At 42.5% G+C, this 27,279-nt stretch overlaps 1 protein-coding gene across 6 annotated transcripts in view; it reads left to right on the top strand.

The window, feature by feature from the left end:
- Positions 1–27,279, top strand: part of MAP3K20 (mitogen-activated protein kinase kinase kinase 20) — an 839,253-nt gene that overhangs the window by 630,041 nt on the left and 181,933 nt on the right. For 3 of the 6 annotated variants that reach the window (XM_085645279.1, XM_085645281.1, XM_085645280.1), the window contains exon 12: positions 4,288–5,391. The exons of the other annotated variants lie outside the window; for them this stretch is intronic. In XM_085645279.1, the coding sequence (XP_085501405.1) occupies positions 4,288–4,617 (330 nt within the window). In that variant the 3' untranslated portion in view covers positions 4,618–5,391. Of the gene's footprint in view, positions 1–4,287; positions 5,392–27,279 lie in introns of those variants that run through there. 6 annotated transcript variants of the gene reach the window in all.

Raw genomic sequence — 27,279 nt, 5'->3', positions numbered from 1 at the left:
CTACCAGGGTGTTGAGCTCAGGTTAATATAGTGACTTTAGGGTTCACCCTGACAAGTGTTGTGGTCACTCACCTCAAATAATTCAATTTCTTACATCCTTATCATAGTTGATTACTTTGCCGATATCATTTGACAACTTTTGTTTGATGATCAGGTTATCCGAATAGTTCTGTACAGATTTTGTGCCTCATTTACACTAAGGTGGGCCACTATCCATCTATCAGGGTGAGGGAGGTCATTTCCTCTGCCATACTAACTAGACTCCCACTCAACATATTTTTGAGATCTCTAATGGCCCTACAGAAGTCTATGTGCCATCATGCTATGCCATCATGCTGTGCTGTCATGTTGACTCCTATGAAGGCACTGAAAGTTTGGTCCGAAGCTACCTTGTTTCAGCCCAATGTGATTAAAAAAGCAGCTAATGACCCTTATACCCTGTGCATGTTCTTCCAGAGCGTGGGGTACATTTTTTATTTTTTAAGTTTGGGACCACTAGGCTTTCGCAAATAAAATGTGCATCAGACCTTCGACTCCAAGAGGGGGGACAGTCTGATGTACCTAAACTGACAACCCCAACTGCCTTGGGCTCTTGGTGCAGGGTTTCCGATAGTGGAGCAGTTTTACTGCAGTGCCCCATCTTATCGGAGATTGCCTCTAAATAGTCTCCCTTATCTTGTGATTAGCAAGGTGAATTAAACAAGTTTGTACACTTCATAAATAAAAAACAGCCCAGAGTTTTTATTTGTTTCCCCACAAGGTGATAACTGAGTATTCTCACCAACGTTTGTTGCCATTATTGTCTGTAGCCCACTTTGCCATTTACAACCTACCACTCAGGCACTCAATAATGTTTTGCAACTGAAAACCTACTCTTCACATATGTTGCACTTCATTTGTTTACTGCTGCTCTTCCGCCTCCTGGTTCCAGCAGGGCCTTCTTCACATGCCAAAACCCTTTCAGCACCTCAGTGTGTAAGAGCACAATTCATGCACTCTTAATGATGAACGTGCCACCACTTCATTACACTAAGCGTGTTTGGTACTTGTGCCAAGAACACAGTACAAGGTGGTCGTATTAGAAAGAAGGTGTTTTTTTCAGCCACACTCCTTTGGGGGTGGCGCTTTAGTGAAAGATGGAGAGGCTGCCTGAAGATCCCACCCAAACGTTCAATGTGCAGGCGAAAGACAGGGGACAAAGTTGTACCTGCAGTAGGTGCAGTGAGTGACTGCACCCTCCTGCAGGGGGTGTATAGTGGGTCCATGGAGCCCCTGTTTCTACCCTCCAGAAGGCTACTGTGAGGGCGCACACTGACTGCGCACCACCTCTTTGTGGAGCACAACTAGTGCACCTCCTGATGGTCCTTTTTTTCTCAGCACCTGCATCCTTAATATAGTGTAGGGGAGTGGCAAAATGTTTCCCTCCTTTTCATTGACCACACCCCCATGCAAATGAGGAAACACTCTTAAGATAGGCTTGCTGCTGTATGTGCACCAGCAGTATCTGTATTACAGATGGGGGTTAGGAGGCGCACAAGCTCCAGCATCCCTTTCCGTAATGCTGAAGTGCTCCTGGGATGCAAAAAACTGATGAATGCTCCTGTTGTTTCCCAGGCACTATCTGTAATGCAGCCCCAGGAGCTGTTATTGGTCCAGGGACACAGGATATGAGCTATTCGTGGATCAGGCACCACAGCAGCACAGCTTCAGTTTGAGTTTTCAGGGTAATATAGGACTGATCAGTTGCTGATGACTACTTCAATATTCAAAACCTTGTACACTTGTTAGCATGTTCTGAGATAGCTGTCCTTCCATGCTTACATTACACTGTCCTGTCTAAAATTGTTATTTTCCACCCATCATTTCTTCTCTACCTCCTTGGACATTAAAAGGGTCTCAGCTTTATGAGGAGGGATAAAGGCTTCAAGGATTTAGTGTCTTTGCCCTGACACACAATCATATTTTTTCTTCACACACACATACACCTTAGTATACTGAGCATATGGCCATTCCCATATTTTGTCTGCTCATCCTCTTCCATAAGTTATCTCAGTACCACAGTTCAATGTTATTCCCCGAACTTCTGCCTGAATTTCTGAAAGTACTAACAGAACAACGTATTTGGGTTTCTGCAGAGAAAGGCTACTCAAACTGATGTCTCCAATGTTATTGAAATGTTAGAATTAGGGATAGTCCTATAATCCAATTTAGTTTGTCTACTTCACAGAAATAAACAAAGTTTTTATCCCATATTTAAATTGTTATTACAGGCAGCTGTTACTGATTATTTCCAAGTTTTTCAAAAAATTAATTGTTTAACTTATGACCAGTCTACATCCAAATAAGCCAAATGTGTTCTTGTTCATACTGTATCTGGGAAAGCCTCTTACGAAAGGCAGATCAGGAGCGAAATATGAATTAATCATAGATCCTTTTGGAAAAAATAGAATAGCATCGCCAGTCAATCATTAATATTGACTTGGAGGGCTTGCTTTAGTTTTAAAAGTCCTGCAGAATCGCATAACTTTATAAAATATGTAGAGATATGGCTTGCTTGAGACTAGAAATAAATGTGATTTCCTGTTAAAAGGAGCAGGTGAATTCTTTTTCTCGTTTCCTAATTGTTTATTAAGAACATTTATGATAAATACAAGTTCATGAATATATAAGAATATCATCTAACATTTTAAGCTCATGAAAGATTATTATCATAAAAGTTACTATAAGAAACAGAGAAAGAAAGAATTACATTAAGGATCTTATATCAAATAGGGAATGGATTATGAAAGGAAGCTATATATTATACAATAAGTTAATAAATACATGGATTTCATTACATAGGTAACAATAGAATAATTATAAGTATGAGATTAAAAAGGGAAAATTGATTCATGAAGTATAAAATGAATAGAGTGAAGTGTATATTGAAAAATATGAAGATACCTGTTGGAGATTCATAGATAAATAAGTAGACAGATAGATTAGGAAATATATATATACATATCAATAGGGAACTAAAAGTAAGAGGAAAAACAAATACGTAAATATATAAATAAATAAAGGAATAAATAAATAAATACAAATATAAGTATACATAGAAATATATTGATAAATACAAATATAAATATAAAGATAAATATAGATCAATGTAAATATAGATAAATATAGACGTATAGAGATATATACATAGATGTAGACTCCTTGTCCAGATGAAAGAGAGTAAAGGGTGAAGAAAGGATATGAGGAGGGGAAGTAGGTACTTAAGGATCTCGAAGAAAAGGAGTCCAAACTTGTTGGAAAAGTTCCTTGAGTCTGAAGTCGATATATAATACGTTCTTGGGATGCTGTTTGAATCATTGCTACCAGCCATTCTTCATTCGAAGGAGGAGTAGGCAATTGCCAATGTCTTTAAATACAGACTTTAGCTGTAGAAAGTGCAGTGTGTAGAAGACGACAGTGCGGACGTGTAATAGTAGGGAGAGTAAGTAATAGAAAGGGTTAGGGGAAGACAAAGGGAGGGAATAGTTCCCTGCAATGTGACCCCCTATGTAAGTCCAAAAACACAGCATGGAAAGACAATCTCGAGGTAAGTGGGGAAGATCACAATTGACTTCAGAACACCTCCAACAGGAGCAGGTGAATTCTATTCATCAGTAGCTCATTTAAGAAAAATGAAAGACACCTGGCAAGACGTTTGAAATAAATGTGGTGTGTGGTGAGAGACCAGGCACACAGAGATGAACTTTGAGGGTCTAGTACTGCCATTGGTGCATGTGTCATGCTTTTTAAGCGCTTTCACATCTGACATCCTATAAAGCACTGTAGAGGTATATATTCATTTTCAAACCATAACCAGATATAGCAGCAGTAAGGAGTGAACAATACAGCCCGTCTTAGAAATGGACTACAAATTACCAGTCCATCCTTCATATACTCCAAATTTATTTTATGCGCTAACCTTGGGTTTTAGAAATAAACATTTGACGGTTTTAACCCATGTTTCGTAGTGCTATTTTGAGTGTTTTATTCTTTTATGAAAGAGGGTTTGAAGTTTCACTGTGTCCCTGAACTAATCTAGTGGGACTAATGGTGATGACAATGAATATTTCCTCTGCAGTGCTTAAAAGCCCCCTTTTTGATGTTTGATGCAATCCTAACTTTCATGTTTTTATTCACTAATTGTTTTACTTTGGGTTTACTGGTTACCTGCCCTATTTGGTCTTTCCTTTGGTTGAAATTGATTCTAACTGTCCTTTGTACCCCTGTCCTTTCCTCTTCTCTTGATAGCTTTTCTTACCTGTTGCTGCAAGAATCTCTCGGAAGTGTTTCTTTGAATCTAAGACAGAGGAGACAAAAAGTTCAGAGATGTCTTGTCAGATCACATCCAGCAGTAACGGGGAGGTAGATGGCGTGAACGAGAGTCTTCAGGCCATGATGAAAGGCTTTGGCAATATCTTCTCTATGAATATCGGGGGCCCAGTCCTGCACTCTGGGATGCAGATAAACATGCAAGCAAAGCAGAATTCTACCAAAACCACCTCCGTCAGAACAGGGAAGAAAATCAACATGGCAATCGGGTTCAATGATTTTGGCTGGTCCGATGATAGCAGCGAATGAGATCAGGAGTGCCCAAAGTCAAGGCTTCTGTGTACTCTTCTGTGAACTGCTGTTAGTGATTGAGAACAGTGAGGCCTGACCTTCTCGCTAGTGTTCGCAAACCTATTTACAAGGGAAAAAAGACAACATGCACACGTTTTTGTTGAGGACATTCGCGATTGTATGTGAGAAGTTACTGTTCCATTTGTTGACACAACAATTTCTTTGATTTTTTTTTGATTGATTTGAAACTTGAATAGGAAACTACATTGTGACTACTGTATTCATCATATATAACGCTGGATCACGTTTAGGCAGATTGCTTTTTCAGACATGGCTAGAGCTCAGTTCATAAATGTATCTAAACCAACCTACAGAATCTCATTAGACTTTTTTCTTTCTAGACACAGATCATCAGAAAAATGCAATTGTGGACACCATATTTTGTGCACCATCTATGCAGTTTACACTGTGCAGTAATCGGGAATTCGGTAAAGGACAAAACAGAGTATAAATAAGCTCACAACGAGAAACCCATATCCTTCTAGGAATGTGATGTGAAGTTATATTCTCGACAATAAAACTATGCATTGTATGCAGTGCCACCTTTTACCACGTGTCCCAAGTTACAGGTGGTAGGCATGATGGAGGACTGCATGCTTACTTCTAGTTTAATATTTGCAGCTTTCTTGGTCTGCGATATTTGGTCCACCAGTTGACCAAAAGAATCTTGCAACTTTGAGCTTGACAACTGCTACTATTTCTTTTGAATAAAGCGGATGCTTTCCTTTGTAAGTTGACTCACCACTTGCATTGCTGCATGAGTTTCATGGATGGCTGTAAATAGTAGTGCACTGGAGAGGGCATGCATGATCTGAATAACTAATCATATCGCTGTGAGGAAGGTGGGAGCAGCCCTGGGGAGTCAGCCTTAGACAGAGGCTGCCAGATCTGTGACCAAAGGTACATTTTGCTCAATGACTCAACCAACACATTAATGCTAACACACATACTTACATGCATTTAATAATCAACTGCCATTGAATTCTTGTATAGAGGACTTATTGGGGTCATGTAACGTGGTTCCAGATGTTAATTTGCATGGGTTTTTATCACATATGTTTCCTGGCTGAAACCTTAGGATGGGGAAAGACTGTAGCCAACTTTTCAAGTGAAAAGTGACTTCAGTACGTGTGCTGAACAATTTTCCAAAGATGGCAAGATTTTATAAGAGTACAAAGATTGGTCTGGAATAGTATTTGTGATGAGTCTGATTGAAAACACATGGTTCTTTTTTACTTTAATACTCAACATTCCACTCATTTGTGTTCCAAAGTAGTTATCAGTGTAGAGCAAAGGCTATTGTAGCAGAGTGGGCTGATAGCCTTTGTTATAAATGGGCTATCATCCAGAATCTCAGCATCCTAAATGCATCAGTCTCTGTGTTGTGTGTGCATGTGTCTGAATATTGTGTGTGTGTTGTGTGTATGTTTGTGTTTGTGTGTGTATTTGTATGTGTCAGAAGCTCTTTCAGAGGGTCACAGAAAAATACAGGGGCTACTGAGCCCAACCGTGCTCCTAATATCTTGGTGCCGACCTATTATGGCTGCCGCTCAACTGGGCCAAGAGCCCCTTGTGCTCTTGAATGCTTAACTCTCAGTGGTAGCTGTGGTTGGGCAGTCAAGGCTCCCTCGGGGTAGGGGATGTAGATGCAGGTGAATAAACACGACTCATAACTCAAAATGCACACAGTATGAACAATAAATCAATGTGCAGCCAAATACTTATATAAGAACAAGTAATATTTTATTTCTAACTCTAAATATGGAAAGAGATCCACACTTCAAATGCAACAACACAATCCCCCTTGAGGTCAGGGCTCTAGGAGTTGTCAGGCAAATCCCTGTCCCACCCTCCTTCATGTTATGTGTTCAGGGTTATTCCCCATTCCCTGGTGGCCGCATCAGTGGATGCAAACTATTGGGCTGTACTCAAGAGTTCCCTTTTGACTCTTCAGGATTTCTGTCAAAAGTATCTGTGGTGCCCAAGCACCCTTAGCACTGAATTCCCCAGGGCCCCAAAGGCCCTAGTTCAGGTCTTACCAGCTCCTGCAGCACGGAAGCCTTCAGTGTTACAGCGGGTGACCTTAGTACTGGCACTCGTGAGATCTGATGCTGCTCGGAGAAGTCAGGCTGCTCGGTCTATGAGTGGCAGCGTCAGGCGGGTGCAGGCTCACTTTCCCGAGTGTCGTGGCTGCTCTCCCCAGCAATCAGAGCAGTTCACTGCAATGCGATAAGTCAAGTTCTCCCTGGCGGGGGAATTCAGTCCTTCGGCTCCCAACATGAGTTCCACAAGAGTGCATCTCTCTGCTTGGCATCCTCCTGGTCCAAGGGAGTCAGTCAGGGCAGATACTTCGGTGAGACTAGTCAAACCCTCACTTCAATCCCAGGCTAAGGCCCAAAGTCTTTGATGAGGGGGTACCGGTAACCCCCCTGGGAACATGGGGTTACCGTGACACCTTCTGGATGTAACGTAGACTCCTCAGGTGCAATCGCCCGCACCACAGTGGCCCCTCCTAGCATATGGAGTTGTTGCTCAGACGTTCATATGTCCTGGCACATGGTTATAAGACTTCTTCACTGGGTGACCCCTCTGGCGTACGGGGTTACCGCAATGAGGCCATGTGGGCTCAGCGCCCTCCACACAGAGCTCGATACTTGACACAGTCTACGGCGTCCCTCTCCTGGTATAAGGGGGTCAACATAAACAGTCCTGCACAGGGGATATGCCCTGATCGGTGCACAGCCAAATCCCCACACCTTGCACAGGGAGTCCTCACAGTAGGGCTCCCCACTGGGCCTCAATCCCTCCAACACTTTCCTCTTCCTCACAGAGCACACTTTTCTTGGCAAGCAGGCAGACCCTAGTGCTCCAGGGCAGGTGGTCTTGGTTTCCCTGTGTGATATCCACTCACCCAGCAGGAAGACTAGTAGGCCTTGGCCCCCAGTCCTGGTCACAGTCAAAAGTTGCAGAGCTTTCCCTTTTCACACAACCCATGTGTTTGATTGGTAGATGACACATTTTTGGGAACTCAACCTCCTCTTCGTATAGTCTTTTTCCAGACACTAAATGTGATTTAGGGTCTGAGTCTTTGAAGTCTTAAGCTGGTGTTTTGCTTCTTTAGAAGTGGGCACTACTCCTTTTCATCTTACTTCATTAAAGAGATCTGACAAGCAGGCATGACTCTGAAGCTGAGTGTTCACAACATAATTCACAGGAGTAACCAGAGTTCACACGTTGATGTCAGTCACAGTGATATGTGCATCAAAAGGTTAATCCCAGACCCCCAGCCATACTCTTTATGATTCTCTTATCAGCCCCATCTCCTTTCCTGAGATATATCCAGGCCTCTTCCTTGTGATCTATCACTGAATTAGAGAGTAGTCTTTGGAAATGTGAAGGAAGTCTCTTCCTTTTCCCTCCAGTGTGTCCCCACCCAGCTCACAGGAATGCAGCAATACCCAAATCTGTCTTGGGGGATTCCTCTCATCCTCATGTCTTTATCAAGCAGGCCTGGGCTTCCTAAAATGAAACACTGGGTCCTCCATAGATTGAACAATTCTAGGCACACTCACTCAGTGTACATTCATAGCCCACTTCCTGTTCATCACTATTTCCTCTCTGCATTGTATCCTCACGTGTACACATGCATTCAGCGCACACACTCAGTTTCTGCACACTGTTCAGCACTGACACTTTTCTGTTTTCAACCAGGGTGTGTTGTTTCAAAGCACATGCACTGCCAGCAGACTCACTCAATTCAATTCAATTCAATAGTTCTTTATTCGGTTGTTAAAAACACCATAAAAGGACATATATACACAATACATGATTTAAAACAATTAAATCAGCATCGTAAGAGCTCTTGATAAAAAAAAGGAGAACGTATTCACATCGGAAGTACATAGACTCTTGGCAATCACAGTTTAAGCCTGTCCTCTCGTTGATCTTAGTCTCAGTGCGACTTTAATAAAATTCAGTATACAACACAAAGTCAATGGGTCAGCTGCCCTTTGTAAAAAAAGTAGCGCTGGTCTAACTTGAGTCAAATTGGCCCTTTTCATAATGTCAATTAAAAATCTTTGGCTTGGAGTGGAGACAAATTGTCGCAGCCGCAGGCACCCTTCTGCTCAATCGAAACAGTGTAGCCTAATGGATCAGCTAATAAATATGGTAAAAGATTGAGCCTAAAACGGGATATTAAAAATCTGTCCTGTGCGTTGTACATGAGGTAGAGATAAGGTTCCATTCCCTCAGTCATCTTGATGAGGCTATGTGCATTCATTGTCCCCTTAGTCCCTTCTTCCATCATTCTACTTGTATTTCTTTGGGCCAGGAACAGTCTTTTTAACTTGGGTTTATCCTGAGCTCTAATTACTGACGGATTAATGAAGAATTCTATAAGGCCCAGGCTCTCCAGAATAGTCTTGACATACTTGAGCCAAGGTATATTCATACATCTTTCTCTCCCTAAGCAGTCACTCAATATTTGCCTACTTATCTCGACTTCCGGATTTGTCCAAATATTGAGCCACGCTAAAATGGGTCTATACTTGGCCAAGTCTTCAATATATGGCCTCCCTAGCTCTCTATGGGCAATAACAGCTGGGGTACTCTGGGGGATTTTTAGTACGGACCGAAAACTTTTGTTTTCCTCCCGCTGCAGTTGTTTTATATCTACAAATCCCCAAACCTCCGCACCATACAGAGCTTTAGAACAACAAATAGAGCTGTACAAATTCATTACTTGTTCTGGAGACCATCGCCCTAACCTTTGCCCATAACTAGTTACTGCACCATTTGATGATATTAGTTTCCCTCATCTCTCTTCTACCAGGGGGGTGAATTTTAACCTCTCATCAAACAGTATCCCTAGATAGGAGAAGGTCTGCACTTTTTCCAATGTATGAGTCCCAATTTTGTGTATGAACTTAGACCGGGATTTATTACCTGCCATCATTACAAATGATTTGCCAAGATTTACAGAAAGGTCTAAAGTTCCCATAAACTTCACAAAACCGTTAATTAAGATCTGTAAACTTTTCGGGGTACGGGCTAACAAAACTGCGTCATCTGCATAAAGCAGAACTGGAATATGACGCCTACCGACTCTCGGGCAATCGGTATTTAAAGCAATCAGGGTCTTCTCTAAATTGTTAATGTAAATAGAAAATAAAAAGGGCGCAAGAATGCACCCCTGTCTCACCCCACTAGAGCACACAAAGGCCTCAGTGAGGCCCCCCTCGGTGTTGTAACGTACCCTAGCTGTGGTGTCCCTGTGTAATTCCCTAAGAATTGTGATAAGGCCCTGGTCGATACCAAGTTGACTCATTATTAGCCACAATTTGCCCCTATTTACGTGATTAAAGGCAGCCGCCAAGTCCATGAACCCTAAATAGATGGATTTGTTACTTGTCTTGGTATACTTGGCGACTAACATGTATAAATTCAAACATTGATCACTGGTTGACCTCCCTGATCTAAATCCATATTGAATGTCCGATATGATATTTTTTTCCTCGGTCCATTCAATTAATCTATTAAGAATTGTCCTTCCCAGAATCTTAACAGAGACATCAATCAGTGAGATGGGCCGATAACACTGGGGTTGTCCCTGTTACCCTTCTTGAAAATAGTGACAATAATGGCAGTTGACCATGATCGCGGCAGGCCAAACCTAATTGCTGCATTTATCACCCTAGTCATTATAGGTGCCCATAGCGCCACATTACTGATGAACAAATCGGGTGGTGCCCCGTCAGGGCCTGGTGCCTTGTTTTTAGATAAACCCTCAATGCCCACGGATATTTCAGCTAGGGTGAACTCGGCCAACTGTTCCTGCAGGATAGCACCTTCCTCCGGGGCCACAATCACCTTTCCATGATTGTACAAGCTCTTAAAGTATGAAACCCACTGCTCCAGAAGGATATTTGCGCCAACCTCCGGAGTGCGGCTATCATGAAAACAGGGTTTATTAATTATACTCCAGAATTTTGAGAGATCCCTTCTTTCAGCTGCCTCCCTTAGATCAGCCCACACTTCCCCCTGAAGTACTAATTTTCTTCTTTTAACCTCAGCCTTGTAATTTGCTCTACACTGGGTTACCCTGTCAGTATTCCGGGGCTTCTGTTTTAGGCAACTTTTTAACTCTCTGAGGGCCCGTGAACAATCCCTATAAAACCATCTTGGTTGATTAAGGGTTCTTTTTGAAATTCGTGTTGTTAAAAGCCCATCGACCAAACTGGTTATCCTCCCAAATGCATTTAATAGTTGTGGCCCATCGGTTACCGGGTCAAGACATTCTTCAATGGGCTGTTTTCCTTGCTCGATCAGGGCTCTATAAAATGCTGTACACTCAATCTTAGCCCACTTAAGTCGCCTTCCTTGGTCTGTCGCCCTCTCAATGATGCCCCCCACTGTGCATATCCTGGGTGAGACCTGATACTGTAATTTCATTATTAGGGGATTGTGATCGCTAAATGGGCTCCACTCGATTCCAACTGCTATAATCCAGTGCTTGAGAGGCCTAGAGACTAAAAAGTAATCAATAATTGACGAACACCCTCTCCCTTTAAAGGTCGGGGGGAGGGTGCCGTCGCTTTCCATAGCCATCATGTCTAATGTGTGTTCCATATTATGGCTAATCAAGAGCTTGCTCAGGTCTCTTCCTTCTGGTGTATGGGCAAAATGTGGGTCTTTTTTGGAGGGGCAACGTGACCAATCTGAGCTAATTGAAAGCAAGAATGGGCATAAATGGATATTTAAATCACCCATAATTATATTAAATGGGTGCATTGCTCCATTTGTGTATGAATGATCCTCACTCAATCTGGAGTCTAATACTCCCAGGGTGTGGTTTTCCTCTCTACCATCTCCCAAATTATAAATATTATATAATATCAGTCCAAATCCCTTCCCCACAAACCTTACGACCTGTACATTGCAGGATGGGCTTAATATTCTTGACCATTTGCCTTGCACCCTTAAGTCCACATAAAGGGACAAGCCCCCCATAGCTCTACCTGAGCTGGATTTTAGGGCTGGAATAAAAAAACATTTATACCCCTGTATGTGAAAAAAGCTGTTATCAGTCACCCAGGTTTCCTGGAGGCCTATTACCTCAAATTTTACAATCTTTTCCCTCCACTCCTGGTTATGGAACTTACTTGCCAAGCCAGCCGTATTCCAGGAGATAATATTTAAACCTCCCTCTAACTTCCTTGCCTGGCCCGAACTTTGAATAATGTCTTGTGCCCCGCCTAAGCCTCCTGGCGCCCTTGACTCCCCTCTCATTCCCTCATAGCCCTGAGGTGTTTCGCCTTTCTCTATCTCGCTTACCACTCTATTGGGACATAATATGTCTCCACTAGGTACAATTAACTGATCAGCAGACTCTACCTTTCCCTACTGCCCTCGATGATACTAATAGGTCTATGTTATTCGTTTGCCAATTAACTAGGGGAGAGGCATCCTGTGACGTACTCAACTGTCCATCCATCCCATCCACCACATTTTTACATTTTACTTCATTTCTTTGGTATAGTGATGTGGCAGGAGAGTAGGTTAGTCCGTCATTATCCTCTAGGGACATGAGGGGAGTGAACCTGTTTTCCCACCTGGCCAAGCCTTCTTCCCACATCCCCAACCTTTCTCCATAGTATCCCTGAATTGTGTGAGGATTTGTGTAGATTATCTCCCTTTATCCTTCCTCGTGACGCGTTTCCTCATTTTGGGCAAATTGGCGAGGATAAAAATAATCCAAGGGCAGAGGTTTTATGTTCCCGCTATATTTTGCTATATCCTCTCTGAGAATATATTTGACTACACTACTGTCCCTGAAATTAATAATAATACAGTTTCCTGTAATATCTTTGTGCCTATTTCAAAACCAGTTCACCCTTCTGACAAAAAGAATCTCCCCATCTTTCCCCTGTGGCAAAGGTTTATTACAACTCAGCCAGTGTATGATCTTATTTTTTAATTCCTGATGGGACTCCTTCTGTTCACCCTTAAGTTCTGGGACCCCTGCAAGAATCACCACTAATGGGCGCGCCTCTGGGGGTAGATTGATCGTTGGGAGGGGAACTGTAGGTGCTAACCTGGGCACACTCACCGATTGACAGGTCACTTGATTTGTTTGAACTATATTCAAGGGGCTTGATTGATCCCTTGATGTAGCACGTAAACCCTGTCCTTTCACTCCTTTTTGCTGATCCTTCCCCTTTTGGCTAGTAGGCTTAGTCTGCTGCATTGTGTGAGCCTCTCGTACTGATGTCTGTATAGCTTGTACTTGTCCCTCCTCTGAGTTACTAGTTTGTCCCTCTGCCACAGGGACTCGATTGGAGCCGGTGACATTAGTGATAATGGTGGTATCTGTCACTGTCTTATGTGCCCTATCCCTGGTTTTTACTTCATTAATTATTTTGTCCAGTCTACTTACAAGTGGTTTACTCTGGCTGACGATAAAAGTTTCCAGTTGTGTTTGTAGGTCAGCCACTATTTGCGACATCCAAATGGGTGGGATTTCATGTTGTTTAGGCTCAACCTCCCTCCTTACCCCAGATTTAGTTTTCGTGGGGGGCGGGGCATTGCCAGTTTTGGGTCTCTTTGATCTGGTTTTCATTGGTCCGGCTTTGCCTTTCCTGCATGCCTCTATTAATATACCCGTAATTTGATCCCCCGTATCCCTCTCAGGGTTCTGCTGGGCGCAAGGTAGATCCAGGACACTAAACTCTTGAGATCGGGAAGGGGAAATATCCACCCTCTCACAATCTATCACCTGTGTTGGGGTCGATAATTCAAATAATGGGGTGAGGGATAGGCGTCTCTCTGTTCGTTCAATTTCGCTAGAGACTGCCCCAATGGCTTTTTGTAACATGCGGTCAATTGCCGTGGGTTGAGCCTGTAGGGGCAATATACCATCTTCCAGTGAGAGCGGTTTTAACGGAGTGGGTAGCCTTGGCTTAGATTTGGTAGAGCGTGTTCTAACTGTGCCCGCCATACTATCTCTAACTTGGCCTCAAATCTCCAGGCAATATATTACAGCTTATACTCCCACCAATCACTCAACGACACCCCTACCGGGTTTCCCGTTATACCCGTGTGAGTCTTCAACACCCCCGTTGATCACCACCTCATTAACCCAGTATTGCTTATGCCTTCAAGACCACTCCGGCCACAATCTCAATTCTCCTGTAGTCCAAACCTCAGTAGCTGTACCTAGAAAAGGGTCCAATCCAATCACCTTACGACAAGTTCATGCTACAATAATGCAACAACAGGTAATCATGGGTATGCTTCAATCCTTATGCACTTACTACTAAAGCTGTTATAGTCACGGTGTAAATATCAAATAAGTGCTTACTAAAAGTGATGGTGAACGGAGTCCAATTGTCCTTGTGTTTGCGGGCACGGGATCAACGTTAGGGGGGCGGCCCAGCCCTGCCTCTTCCTGTCGATGATGGGCAAGGACGGGCCCGCCCTTGGCCCGGGCCTCGCCCGGGCGCTGCCCGCGCGCGTCCCGCGCTGCGGGAGGCGAGCAGCGTAGATGTAGGCAGGTGACGCCTGCCACTGACGTCACCTGCTAGCGCCGGTCAGGGGAGCCTGGGAGTTGAAGTCCTTGATGGAGCCGTTGCCCTCATGGCGGACCTGAAGGTCTGTTAGCAGGTGAGTGCCCCCTGCTTTGGGAGCCCTTCCGTAATCAAATGCAAAGATGCCGTTGCCCTCACGGCGCCAGGGAGGAATCCAGACTCAAGCCCCCTTCAAACGCGTCCCGCACTGCGGGAGGCGTGCAGCGTAGATGTAGGCAGGTGACGCCTGCCACTAACGTCACCTGCTAGCGCCGGTCAGGGGAGCCTGGGAGTTGAAGTCCTTGATGGAGCCGTTGCCCTCATGGCGGACCTGAAGGTCTGTTAGCAGGTGAGTGCCCCCTGCTTTGGGAGCCCTTCCGTAATCAAATGCAAAGATGCCGTTGCCCTCACGGCGCCAGGGAGGAATCCAGACTCAAGCCCCCTTCAAACGCGTCCCGCACTGCGGGAGGCGTGCAGCGTAGATGTAGGCAGGTGATGCCTGCAACTGACGTCACCTGCTAGCGCCGGTCAGGGGAGCCTGGGAGTTGAAGTCCTTGATGGAGCCGTTGCCCTCACGGCGGACCTGAAGGTCTGTTAGCAGGTGAGTGCTCCCTGCTTTGGGAGCCCTTCCGTAATCAAATGCAAAGATGCCGTTGCCCTCACGGCGCCAGGGAGGAATCCAGACTCAAGCCCCCTTCAAACGTGCAGCGTAGATGTAGGCAGGTGACGCCTGCCACTGACGTCACCTGCTATCGCCGGTCAGGGGAGCCTGGCAGTTGAAGTCCTTGATGGAGCCGTTGCCCTCACGGCGGACCTGAAGGTCTGTTAGCACGTGAGTGCTCTCTGCTTTGGGAGCCCTTCCGTAATCAAATGCAAAGATGCCGTTGCCCTCACGGCGCCAGGGAGGAATCCAGACTCAAGCCCCCTTCAAACGCGTCCCGCACTGCGGGAGGCGTGCAGCGTAGATGTAGGCAGGTGACGCCTGCCACTGACGTCACCTGCTAGCGCCGGTCAGGGGAGCCTGGGAGTTGAAGTCCTTGATGGAGCCGTTGCCCTCACGGCGGACCTGAAGGGCTGTTAGCAGGTGAGTGCTCCCTGCTTTGGGAGCCTTTCCGTAATCAAATGCAAAGATGCCGTTGCCCTCACGGCGTCAGGGAGGAATCTAGACTCAAGCCCCCTTCAAACGCGTCCCGCACTGCGGGAGGCGTGCAACATAGATGTAGGCAGGTGACGCCTGCCACTGACGTCACCTGCTAGCGCCGGTCAGGGGAGCCTGGGAGTTGAAGTCCTTGATGGAGCCGTTGCCCTCACGGCGGACCTGAAGGTCTGTTAGCAGGTGAGTGCTCCCTGCTTTGGGAGCCCTTCCGTAATCAAATGCAAAGATGCCGTTGCCCTCACGGCGCCAGGGAGGAATCCAGACTCAAGCCCCCTTCAAACTCACTCACTATTTGCGCATTGCACAACTCTTTCCCCTTCATGTTTTGTACTTCAGGCAAGTATACAAATACCCAGCACATGCTGTCCCTGCGCACGCGCTGCACAGCACTACATCTCATATAATGCACTACTCTCTGCATACATACTCACAGTACATGTCCTAACCATACATGTACTGCACAGTACTGCTTGTACTGTACCCTTACCAGGCACACATACATCCAATGCAGAGTTACTCCTGCTCTATACAACACTACACATCTACCTGATGTAGGCCAAGGGTGAGTTAAGCATATGGCAGCTGAACTTTTAAGAAGGTGAGTAAGCCTGCAGGCCCCACTCTAGTGACAAAGGGTAAAAAGGTCCAGTTCACTACTACTGATGCCGCCACCACTGCACTTTTGTGGCTTAACTTCTGGTGAAGGCAGCAGCCTTCCACCACTATGAGGATAGCACATTGGGTGCCAACAAGACCGCAATCCTTGAGACAGGCCTATGTCATGGTGCACCCACATGATATGTGTTTGCCTATGACAGAAATTAGCACTAGGGATCCAGACAACAGCAGAGTTGGGCACGTCCCTTGCCATGCAGAGGACGTTTCCATCCCAACAGTATATAAATAAATCATAACTTGCACTCTTACTTGAAACATAAAAATTGCCGTCGGTGTACTTTCTAAGCTGTATCTTAAAGGTGGCTTGTCGAAGGTGGAGATAGAGGGCCAGATGTATGACCGTTATTTGCGGTCGCAAACGGGAAATCGGCCCGTTTGCGACTGCATAATTGGTCTGCCCCATGTACAAACCCTATTTTGCGAGTTCGTAAGCTATTACCTACTCGCAAAATAAGGTTTGCCACTCGCTATTAGGAAGGGTGTGCCAGGGGTGTCCCTTCCTAATAGTGGATCTAACACCAAAGTATGTTTGTTTTGCGACCGTATTTGCGGCTGCAAAACACTCGCAGTTTACCACCTACTTCAAGTAGGTGCTAAGCCAAATGGGAAGGGGTCCTCACGGGACCCCTTCTCCTTTGTGAGTGTGTGCGAAAATATATTTAAGAGCAGGCTGTGGTCCCAGAGACCACTGCATACTCTTAAAAAATGAAATAGAAACGTTCATTTTTCTTTCTTAAATTCCGCCCATTTTCCTTTAAGGAAAATAGGCTGCATTTTAAAAAATAAACTGCTTTATTAAAAAAGCAGTTACAGACATTGTGGTCTGCTGACCCCAGCAGGCCACCATCCCTGTTAATGCTGGTCATTCCTAATAGGGTGGCAAATAGCACCTGCCTCATGAATATCAATGAGGCAGGCAATTTGCGACCCCATTAGGAATCGCTAACAATGTCCGAGAAACTTGTAAATTGCATTTTGCGAGCCGAGACACTGTTGTAAATTGCATTTTGCGAGTCGTAAATTGTGAGCTCGCAAAGCAACGCAATTTGCGAGTCGCAAAATCTAAGAGTCGTACATCTGGCCCAGAATCCTTTATGCCACAGTAAAAGCAGTTTCTTCTAGCTATTTATTGGAGTCAGAATAAAGACGTGTCATTTGTTTATTGTACAACAATATCTTTGCCAAAGGCAGCCATTGCTACGTACAGTGGTTGCCGGAAGCTGTGCTGCTTATGCAAAACCATCCGTCTTGATCAAGACTACCTGAAGGTGTCATGAAGAATCTGTAATGCTTAAATGTACATTTAAATTTGGTAAAAGGATTTTAATACAATAGTTACAGATATTCTCATGCCCAGTTAAAACAATAATGCAATAGTCAGTTTAATTTCAGATTTCTTTCGCATCACCGTCTATCTTTTCCAGTCTTCAAAGTGAAGACTTGAGATGTTATCCAGGTACCACAAACAGATCTGCATTGCTATGGAAAACAAGTATTTCGGTGATTGTAGTTGTGCATGTAGCACATCCGAGACACTGAAACACCACTAGGGTTTTGTGTGAATTTAAGGTACGCATTTTATCACGCTTATGAAAAGTTCTAATTAACAGCATCGCAACCTGTGTTCAGTTGTTGTGGTGTTATTACAGAAGGTATAATGGCATACTTAACTATCAAAAATAGATGCAATGAGCCGTCATTGTGAAGAGAATGGCGAGGTCCATCAGTGTTGGAAATTCAAAGCATGAAAGATGAACTGTCACGTGGGACTGAACACATAAACTATAAACTTTAATAGACACAGCAGACTGAGAAAGCATTTTGATGAGTCTAAAACTTGATGGACTGTCTGGGAGGAATAACACAAATGAATTATTTGTAATTGGATGTTTGTGAGATTAACTGCACCTTAAACATGATTAAAGAAATAGCTATTCAAAACTTTTTGGCCAACACCTTTCATAACTAAGAAATTACAATTTGTTGCTCCTTCAGGGCCAACACACATGTTTTCATCTTGATTACAAAGTCAAATTCTTTGAGCGTTTATGTTTTTTAGAAAACATATATCATAAATTCAAACACCTATTGTAAATGTTAGAATCTTGTTAAGAGAGTCTTGGCCAAAGACCAGTATATCTCAGATATCTTCAGGTGTAGAAATGTAGCTGTAGAACTGATGCTGTAGAACAGAAGCTGGATTGCTACGGCTTATCTTTCCAGCTCGAATTCAGTGAATAAACTATATTGAGATATGCCATTCTTTAGACAAGGCTCCCTTAATTAGTTTTTTGACATTTGCAGTAGGCGTTTTGAATTTATGATACAGTTCCTCTAAGAAAGTTCAAACATTTAGACATAATGGTCAAGATAAAATGAATTATGTGTTGTCCTCGTAAAAGTGACAAATTCTAATTAATTTCTTGGTTGTGAAATACATGTTTGCCAAATATTGTGTATGCCTATTTCTTTAATTTTGAAGAAAGTACATCAACTTTTAAACATAAAAAATGATTTGAATTGATTTTGATTGAAACCTCTTGACCTCAATAGCCCAACCTTCTAAATTAAACTGTAGAATCTCAGAAGGTGAGACACTTTAAGTTTGGGGTTCCCTCGGGATCAAGTATAGCCTTTTCCTCTAATTCTTTAGCAGTACCTTAAACATGGCCAGAAAACGGGAAGAGAACAATATGAAAATTGTACCCTATTTAAACAGAGGCTTCACTGTGCTTTCACAATCTGACCCACTGCCATTACTATATGAAGAAAACAGATTGTGTATGGCAGTGGTTCCCAAACTTTTGACTCCTGAGGACCCCCATTGAGTCACCACTGGAAGCCGGGGACCCCCAAGCAATTTGTAGGATTTAAATTTCAAACATTAAAACAGTAATTTGAAAAAAATAAACACGTGTGCACACAAAACAAATACTCAAATTACTAAGGATTTTAGGGGCATATTTACAAGTTTCTATTGCCATGGGAACGTCACTTTTTGCGATGTTCCTGTGGCAATAGGGGCTTATCCTTATTTACAAGGCAGCGTTAAGCCACTTATTGTGGCTTAACGCTGCCTTGTAAATAAGGCCCCCTTTCGTGCAATGCTTAGCGTGAAAAAGGTGGGCAGTGGGCGTTTCACTCCAACAACCATTGATTTTGACGCTGCCCTCTATTTACAAGGTCAGCTTAAATAGGAGACCGCACCAAAATTAAGACCATGAAAAACCGGGTCTTAACTTTGCAAAATGAGGAGAAATGCCTTATTTCTCCTCGTTTTTGCTTTTTCCAATGGAAAAAGCAAAACACCTTTGATTGTTTATGTTCAGGAAGGTGGGCCTTCCTGCACATAAACAATCTTTAATAAAAAATGACGTTTTGTAACGTCCATGTGTGCTGCATTAGGCAGCACACATAGAAGTGACAAAACGGCATTACAAAATTGTTCATGTGCAGGAAGTGGGAACATAGCAGCATCAGGATAATGATAGACTGGGAATAAAACAGATGTTGCTAACTTTTACCATGCAGTTTGCAGGCAGCTCTTTGATGACAGTTTATAGGACACTGCTAGATTACGATAGTCCCTTATGAATTGCACAGTGACAAAAGAATCTCTGTGACAAAATCAGTAACCCACTGACCTATGCACATAAAATACTGTTTTTTAAAATGCATTGTACACGTTCTTTGCAGTAGGCATATTAACCCTCTGTGTCGCATAAGATAAATCAAGGCTGCCACTGGACAAAACAGTCATCTCTCTCCAGCAGGTAAATTAATCACTGGCATTTTCTTGACACTTTTATAGTTGCTCGAAAAACTGCTAATTTTACAAGGAACTTTGCAGTGCTTTTAAAACTGCTGCCTGGGGACCCCCTGGGAATGAGCCACGGACCCCTGGGGGTCCTCGGACCCCAGTTTGGGAAACACTGGTGTATGGTGTGGGGGGAAATGTTGTCAGTTTTTGGCCTTTACTTAAAAATGGATAGTGAAGAGTGTTAATGGGGAACTATTAGCTCCATCCTAAGTAAACATTTCAAAAATGTAATCTTGGAAATATCTTTGAGATGTACTTCTGTTGGGATTTACAAATACTGATAGTTGGTGAAAATAAACAACCTACGGCAATGAACTATAATAAAGATAGCCAAAAAAAGAAATGTTCTACTAATAATGAGGAAACAAAACAAATAACATTGAAACAATGCACATTTTCTATATTTTTTAAAGTAGCCATGCATTAATAATTAAAAAGGGTAAGAGTTCAAATTAAGGTAGGGTAAGTGTTTTTAAATAAGCATTACATTGGCTTTCAGTTAAGGATTAAAGGTGCAGTCAGGGTAAATCTAAAGGTTGGTGTTTAGAGTTGGAGTTAGAACAAGGGTAGAGTTAGGGTTAGGTTTAGGGTTAAGGTTTGAGATAGAATTAAGGTCATAGGTATCGTTATTGTTAGGATTAGGTAAAATGTAAGGCTGTGGTGGGGTTTAGGATTGGGGCACAAGAAAATGGAATTTTGTTTTCTCATTGCAAATTATATCATGGATTTGACATTATCATCATTCTTAATTCTTCATGTTCTTTTTGATACTGTTATGATTGGTCCTTAAAGCATTTCACAATGATCCCTTATATTGGGATGTATACGAATGTACCAAAGGTTTGTGAGTGATGGAAACATTGGTTTGCATGGAACAACTACATTTGATTGCATTTCTTTATTTTTGGGTTTGTGGATGTCAGACTACATCCCTGACTACCCAGGTTCATTTACCAAACAATAACTTAAATGCACACTCCTACATAAAACAATTACCTACAAATAGAAACTACTTTTAGGGAGACTGCATTACTCGCAGTCTTAAACATTTCCTTCTCAGGCATCTATGGAGATCCTCCTCTGCAGCATATAGACATCTTCGCGCATCTCCACCCATCCCTCACGCATTGCTTTTGTCCGCTTGCTTGTTAGTCCAAGGCTGCTGAGCCCATATCTTGGAACTGGGAGCCGCTTCTCAACCACTCAAATGGAGCTGCAAGATTAAGTGGGAGTACTAGGACTAAGTCACCGGTAGTCAGCTAATTTTTGTATTTTTAGATTTAATAAAAAAAAACTCCACTAAGTGGTCGACAGTTTACTAGCCCAACGCCACTGTGTTCTTCCCCACTTGGAAGCCAAGTTGAGTAGTGTGTATGGCAGGGCGAACGAAAGGCAAGAAAAAGGCAGAGGAAGCCACAGAAGTCCACTGATCACACTCATCACATTTTTGAAGGGTGGAGGCAGCAGCAGTCGTTATACAGGAGGCGAGCTGTAAAGAAGGAGGTAAGTGGCACCCCGTCTGATAATTGCCTCATAGGCTAATTGATTTTTTGGGATTAAGGATTTGACTTGCTGCACTATTAGAGTAGCTCAATGCCCCATAGGCTAATTGTTGTATTTGGGATTAAGGGGTTAATGTACAGCACTTTTGGAGCAGTTCAAAGATGTTTTTTCAGTTTCAATCAGCGGCACCTCCTATCTTGGAGGTCCCTCACTATAATGGACCAGTAAAGATCTGATTGTGGCACCCAGTCAATAGTATTCTGAAGCACTTGGGGCTGGGACCGTAAGCCTCTGATGGATTATGCCTATGTTTGTCACCTGTTACCTTGGTTGTCTGTTATTCCCAAGGACTGAGTTACAGCTTTGGGGTCTCCGTTTTAAGACTCTCAGGGGCAAAGAAGTAAAATGTCTATCCCAATCGTCTACTCTTCTCCATCATTAAAATCGAGGGCTGACCCTTTTTTATATCAAGGCTAAGAAAAATAAGGGTAAAGAGAAATCTACAAAAAAAGGGAGGGAAGCAGGAAATGAAGACGAAGGGACAATCAATGTGGAAAAGAATATCTCCCCACTATCTAATCAAATTCAGAGGTTTGTCTCCAAGCACTTCAAGCTTAAGGCAGACCCGCCAAATGAAGAAGAGAGGGAAAACCCACAAGGACAGCAAGGGCCAATGTAAGTTAGAATTTGGTAAAGAATTATCAGGTGCTTCTTTGGAGGCACTCTCATTTTTTAATTCATCCTCACCTTGACTATATTGTTCAGCTCATACCATTGACTCTTTCTCCATGGACCAAATGCCAAGAGCACTAAGCCCAGATCCAACTCTCCATCTAGGAACAGCTTGTTTATCCAATTACATTTTATTTGAAGCGGCAGCCAAGTACCCTCAGCTCCTTCATTGAACATACACTTGTCTCCTTCCTTATCCCTATTGGACATCATCCTTCCGATGTAAAAAACCTTAGAATAGATTATAGAAACCTTGGTGGTGATTAACTCTAACCAGTTATTGCAGTCCAGTTTTTCAAAAGAAATGAGGTCTGAATTGCACAAAGTTAATATATGTCTGTCTACTCTAGTTATACCTGTTGATTCTGCCTAGACTCATTTGGGTCGCTTAGGAAAATCTCCTGCGAGACCGTACTCAAAATCAAGAATATCAGGAAACCAACATACGAGGTGAATCTCCCCTAGGTTCCTTCTTAGATTCAGATCTATCACAGATCATGATTACCAAAACACAGTACATTTCTAGACAACCTGTGCATGTTAAGAAAATATATCATAAGTATGGCTGTGTAAAATATACCTCAAATTTTAACCTGTCCTTAATATGTAGGTTTTAAAACCATAAACTGAAGAAACCAACTAAGAGTAGAGTGAGAGTAGTAACCCCAGTCCAGGAGAAGAGAAAGAGATCGGACGAATCGTGAGAGTTGAGGGCCCAACCCCTTCCCAACCCTCCCCAAAGTCAGTTAGTTTGACAGAAAGCACTACACCCGTTAGTACTATAGCCCTCAAAAGGAGAAAAAAACGAAAAACTCAAAAATACTCTATCGAAAGAAGGAAGTTATGACATTAATGTTCCCCCAGAGTTTGATATCCCACGTGAAGTGTAGTAGGAGCAATGGCAAATAGTGCCTCTATCCCACAACCAATATATCAATCCTTACTTTTTGACATAATGCAGAAAAGAAAAGAGAGGGCAAAAATGACACCCCTGAATCGATCCAAGTTATTATACATTTTTAAACAAATATCCTCACTCTCTGAAATATCTTCTGGGATCTTGTTTACATGGGCTTCAAGCTAGGCGAGGAAGGCAAGGAACTGAACAAAGTAGATTTAATCTCATCTTTAATTGCCAATATTGTGTTTAAGGCAGAGAATGAACTCGAGGGTTAGGGTCTGAGCATAACAATGCAAGCATTAGTCATGACAAAGGAAAGAAGGATTACTCCCATACTAAATTTCCACGAAGGTGAAAGAAGAGAGAATTTATTTCTTCCCAGTCATTTATTAAATCAGCTCACCCTAGATATTTTCAATCTTATGGGAATGCTGACCAACTATTCAATAATGATTTGAGAATTGTTATCCCTAATGATATGATCTAAGATTATATTAGGAGTGATTCTGGAGTGGAGCATAACAATAACTATACTCCTCTGTTGAGACATCAGAGCAGTTAAGATTGGTTCATCTGGGTAGAGGAAGCAAAGAACATGGATTTCTCTCACAACCTGAAAATATTTAGTTGGAATGTTCATGGTTTTGAAAGATTTAAAAAAAAAGATGGCTCTCTAGAAGAAATACTAAGTAATCACCATGTTGAGTTACTACAAAAAAATTCAGTTGCGGGACCTAAGTAAATGGGCTGATGAACTTGAACTAGTATTGAATAATGTTTTATTGAAATATCCAAATTCTATCTTGATCATGGGAGGGGATTTTGATGTAAGACTGTTTCCAGATTGGACAGATGATTTACTGCAGGGCTTGCTGGACTAATATAATGTAGCAGCTGCCTTGTTTCAGGCAGGTGTTTCTTCAAAGGAGGATGCAATTGCATGTGAGTGGTTGGCTAAGTTTGAGTTGAATTTTCTGAACAATCACTTTGAGAAGGATACTTCTGCTGACCACTCTTTCCAAGTCAGCTGTCATGTCTGCCCTGTCGATTATATTTCTTTATTTGTTTGGCAGTTTGGGATCTTGGATAATTTCAGTGCTTTACAGTGTATAGGGAGCAATCATTTGGCACTTGTGGCCAATCTCAATTGTGGGGAAGCCCCTGTGCTTGTGAACGTATTCCCATGGCCATGAATTACCCCCAGAGGCTTAAAACCCTTCTAAATACCCAACTTCTTCAACATATAACTCATTTTCAAGCTGTAGAATGTGTCGATACCGATCGAGAGGAGAGGGGAAATAAAATAATTTGGTATAAAGCTCTGATGGAAAATATACTTTCCTGTATACGTGTTAATCTAGATCAATGCTTGGGTAAGATCAAAGCCTCAATGAAGACAGCACCCAACATGTGGCATGACTCAACATGCCATAAATGAATACATTTGAGGACAGTCATCAAAGATTATAGCCAAGGCTTATTAGGTACAACAAAACAAGAAGTGGACCTTTAAATAAATCAATATAGGCAATATAATGACACTTTTTTTTACAGCCGTTGGGAGGAAATTATGGAGGTTATACAGTCAGGGGACCTAAAGCACATCTGGAAAATGGTGAATAATATAAGTTATTGCTATCCAGAAGCATTACCATGTTCAGTCGATGAGGATACCTGGATAGCACATCTGGAAAGTCTATAAAGGATCGCCTCTATGGAGGTGCGTACACAGCCTTATTCAATGCTCAGTCCATCATCTAATTTGTTCCCAGCAAAGCCACACTGTAACCAGTCTTACCCAATAGAAGAACAGACGCTGAACTGGTTTTCATCTAAAGATATCAAATCCATAATAATATCTTTGAAATTGAGTAGCACTACCGGTCCAGATAACACCCCAGCAGTAATTATTAATTATTAAAACCAATAGTGACTGGTGGGCAAAAATCTTCTGGCATCTGTTCAAGTGAATGGCTAAAACCAAGATGTACCCCAATTCTTGGAAAGGATCTATTGTAAACCCATCTTGAAAAAAGGTGATTCAAGCTGTCCATCAAACTACAGATTAATTAGCCTCCTCAATATCTGGGAGAAGGTGTTTGCATTTGTATTTGGTGTTTACAAAGCGGACAACTTGTCCCCAGAGGGATATCCCGGCACTAGTCTGGGTCAATAACTGGTTCCTGGCTAATAAGACTAAAGTGGAAACAGCAAATCTGACACTGTGCATAGAACATGAAGGAGTCTTTTCCAATCAGTGGCGGCTTAGAAGTCAAAAGAGTGTCTACCCATCTGGAATTACTTAATTATTTTACAGAATATCAAGGCCTTGCTGGCTAATCTGAGATTCTGAGTGGGTTTGTGAAAGTTGACTTTATTTAACAATATTCATTACCATGAAATGTTCTATGCGTGTAGCACAGCTATCTCGTTTGCGAACTGGTAGCCAAAGAGGCTAGTCCAGGCTGGCAGATGCTGAGCTCCCTCTTCCTATGTCGCCAACGAGTTTATCAGCTGTATTTTGAACAGTTTAAAGCCTTGAGAACAAGTAATCGGCCATGCTGACATATAATGCATTTCCATATTCGATCCTACTCAGGATTAAAGCTTGGATTATGTTTCTTCTCCAAGCTACAGGAATCCAGTGCAACAATTTCCGAAAGATACGTAGCAGTCTGAAACACGTTCCTTGACCCCTAGTTACTTGTTCTTATAGGGACAGAGAATTATCAATTAGAAAGCCTAATTTTTAACCTCTTTTTGGGGTTTCGCTGGCCACCATGAATCAGTCCAAATTTTTTAGCTCCTTCAAACAACAAGATTTCTGATTTATCAGCATTTAATTTTAACAGTGGAGATATGGCCACTCTGTCACCTCAGAAAGGCACCTGGCCAGATTATCCCTTGTTTAATCACACTTATCATCGATAATTAGTTGAGTGTCACCGGCATACATAATGATCTCAAATCCTCTTTTCATCACAATATTGGCCAGTGGAGCCAAATAAACATTAAACAAAGCGCGACTCAACAAGGTGCCCTGGGGAACTCCTCAATGTAGATCTTTGGAGCTAGATTTAAAGGGAGGAAGCTGTACCAATTGCGTTCTATTGCTTAAAAAATAATAGAACTAATGCAAGGTGGCTGAATGTAGACCAATTTCATGCAGCCTTCGAAGTAAATGATGGTGAGACACAGTAACAAAGGCTGCAGCCAGATCTAATAATAATAATACTACCCATTTCCCTTGGTCTACTAATAACCTAATGCTGTCAGTCACCACTAGTTAGGCTGTTTAGTTGCTATCTTTCGACCTGAACCCTGTTTGAACTGGATCTAGGATGTTGTTGTTCTCTAAATAATGAGTCAATTGAGCATTGACTAATTGCTCGAGTACCTTAACTAGACAAGGTGTCAATTAAATGAACTGAAAGTTTGAAAGAGTGGTGGCATCCACTCCTTCCTTCTTTGCTAATGGCACAACTAAGGCCTGTTTCCAGCATGTGGGAAACTCTGCCTACTCCAGTGATTTATTTAGGAGAAGTTTTACCTGCGGTGCAATTATGGGAATTAAAAGAGAATAGACAAAATGAGGACGAGAGTCCACGTTTGATGCATACCTCACAATTATCATTGTCCTTTCCTCCATTTCAACTGTTGAATCCATAAACTCACCCCATTTGGAAGTTGCTTCTCACTGTATTGTAGTAAACATCTGTTTACTTTTCAAGGGGGCGGAGGGGGGTTGTAGCCCAAAAGTAGAATATATGGACATGACTTTATCATTGAAAAATATTGATAGTGCTCACAAAAAGATACAGAAGCTTTAATTGCTTGACTCAACACAATAGGTTGGGCTAATTATTTGACAATTTTGATCAACTCCCTGGATGAATTACTACTTTCTTCCAGTCTTAGTACAAAATACTGTCACTTTGCCTTTCTTAGTTGTTTATAATAGACATTTGATGCATTTTTATAGATCATTCTATCCTCTGGCTTTTTTGTGCAGCAACACTTACCCCCCAACATTTTGCAGTCACTTTTTCATTTTCTTAATTCTTCTTTGTACCACTTCCCAATAGGATGTCTATTTGAAGGGCAGTTTGTCCTAGTTAGGGCACAGATGTCTAGAGCTATGGACATAATGTTTTCCCCCTCCCCGACTGCTTGGTCAAGAGATCAATCTTCTTTCATCATTGGCAGGTTAAAATGACTAATGAAGGATTCAGGGTTAACTTTCCTCCATAGATGTCTGTTGGTA

Source organism: Triturus cristatus, chromosome 3_1 (assembly GCF_964204655.1).
Source record: "Triturus cristatus chromosome 3_1, aTriCri1.1, whole genome shotgun sequence".
NCBI lineage: Eukaryota > Metazoa > Chordata > Amphibia > Caudata > Salamandridae > Triturus > Triturus cristatus.
Note: the sequence above shows the minus strand (reverse complement) of the source record. Positions and strands in the feature narration are given on the sequence as shown.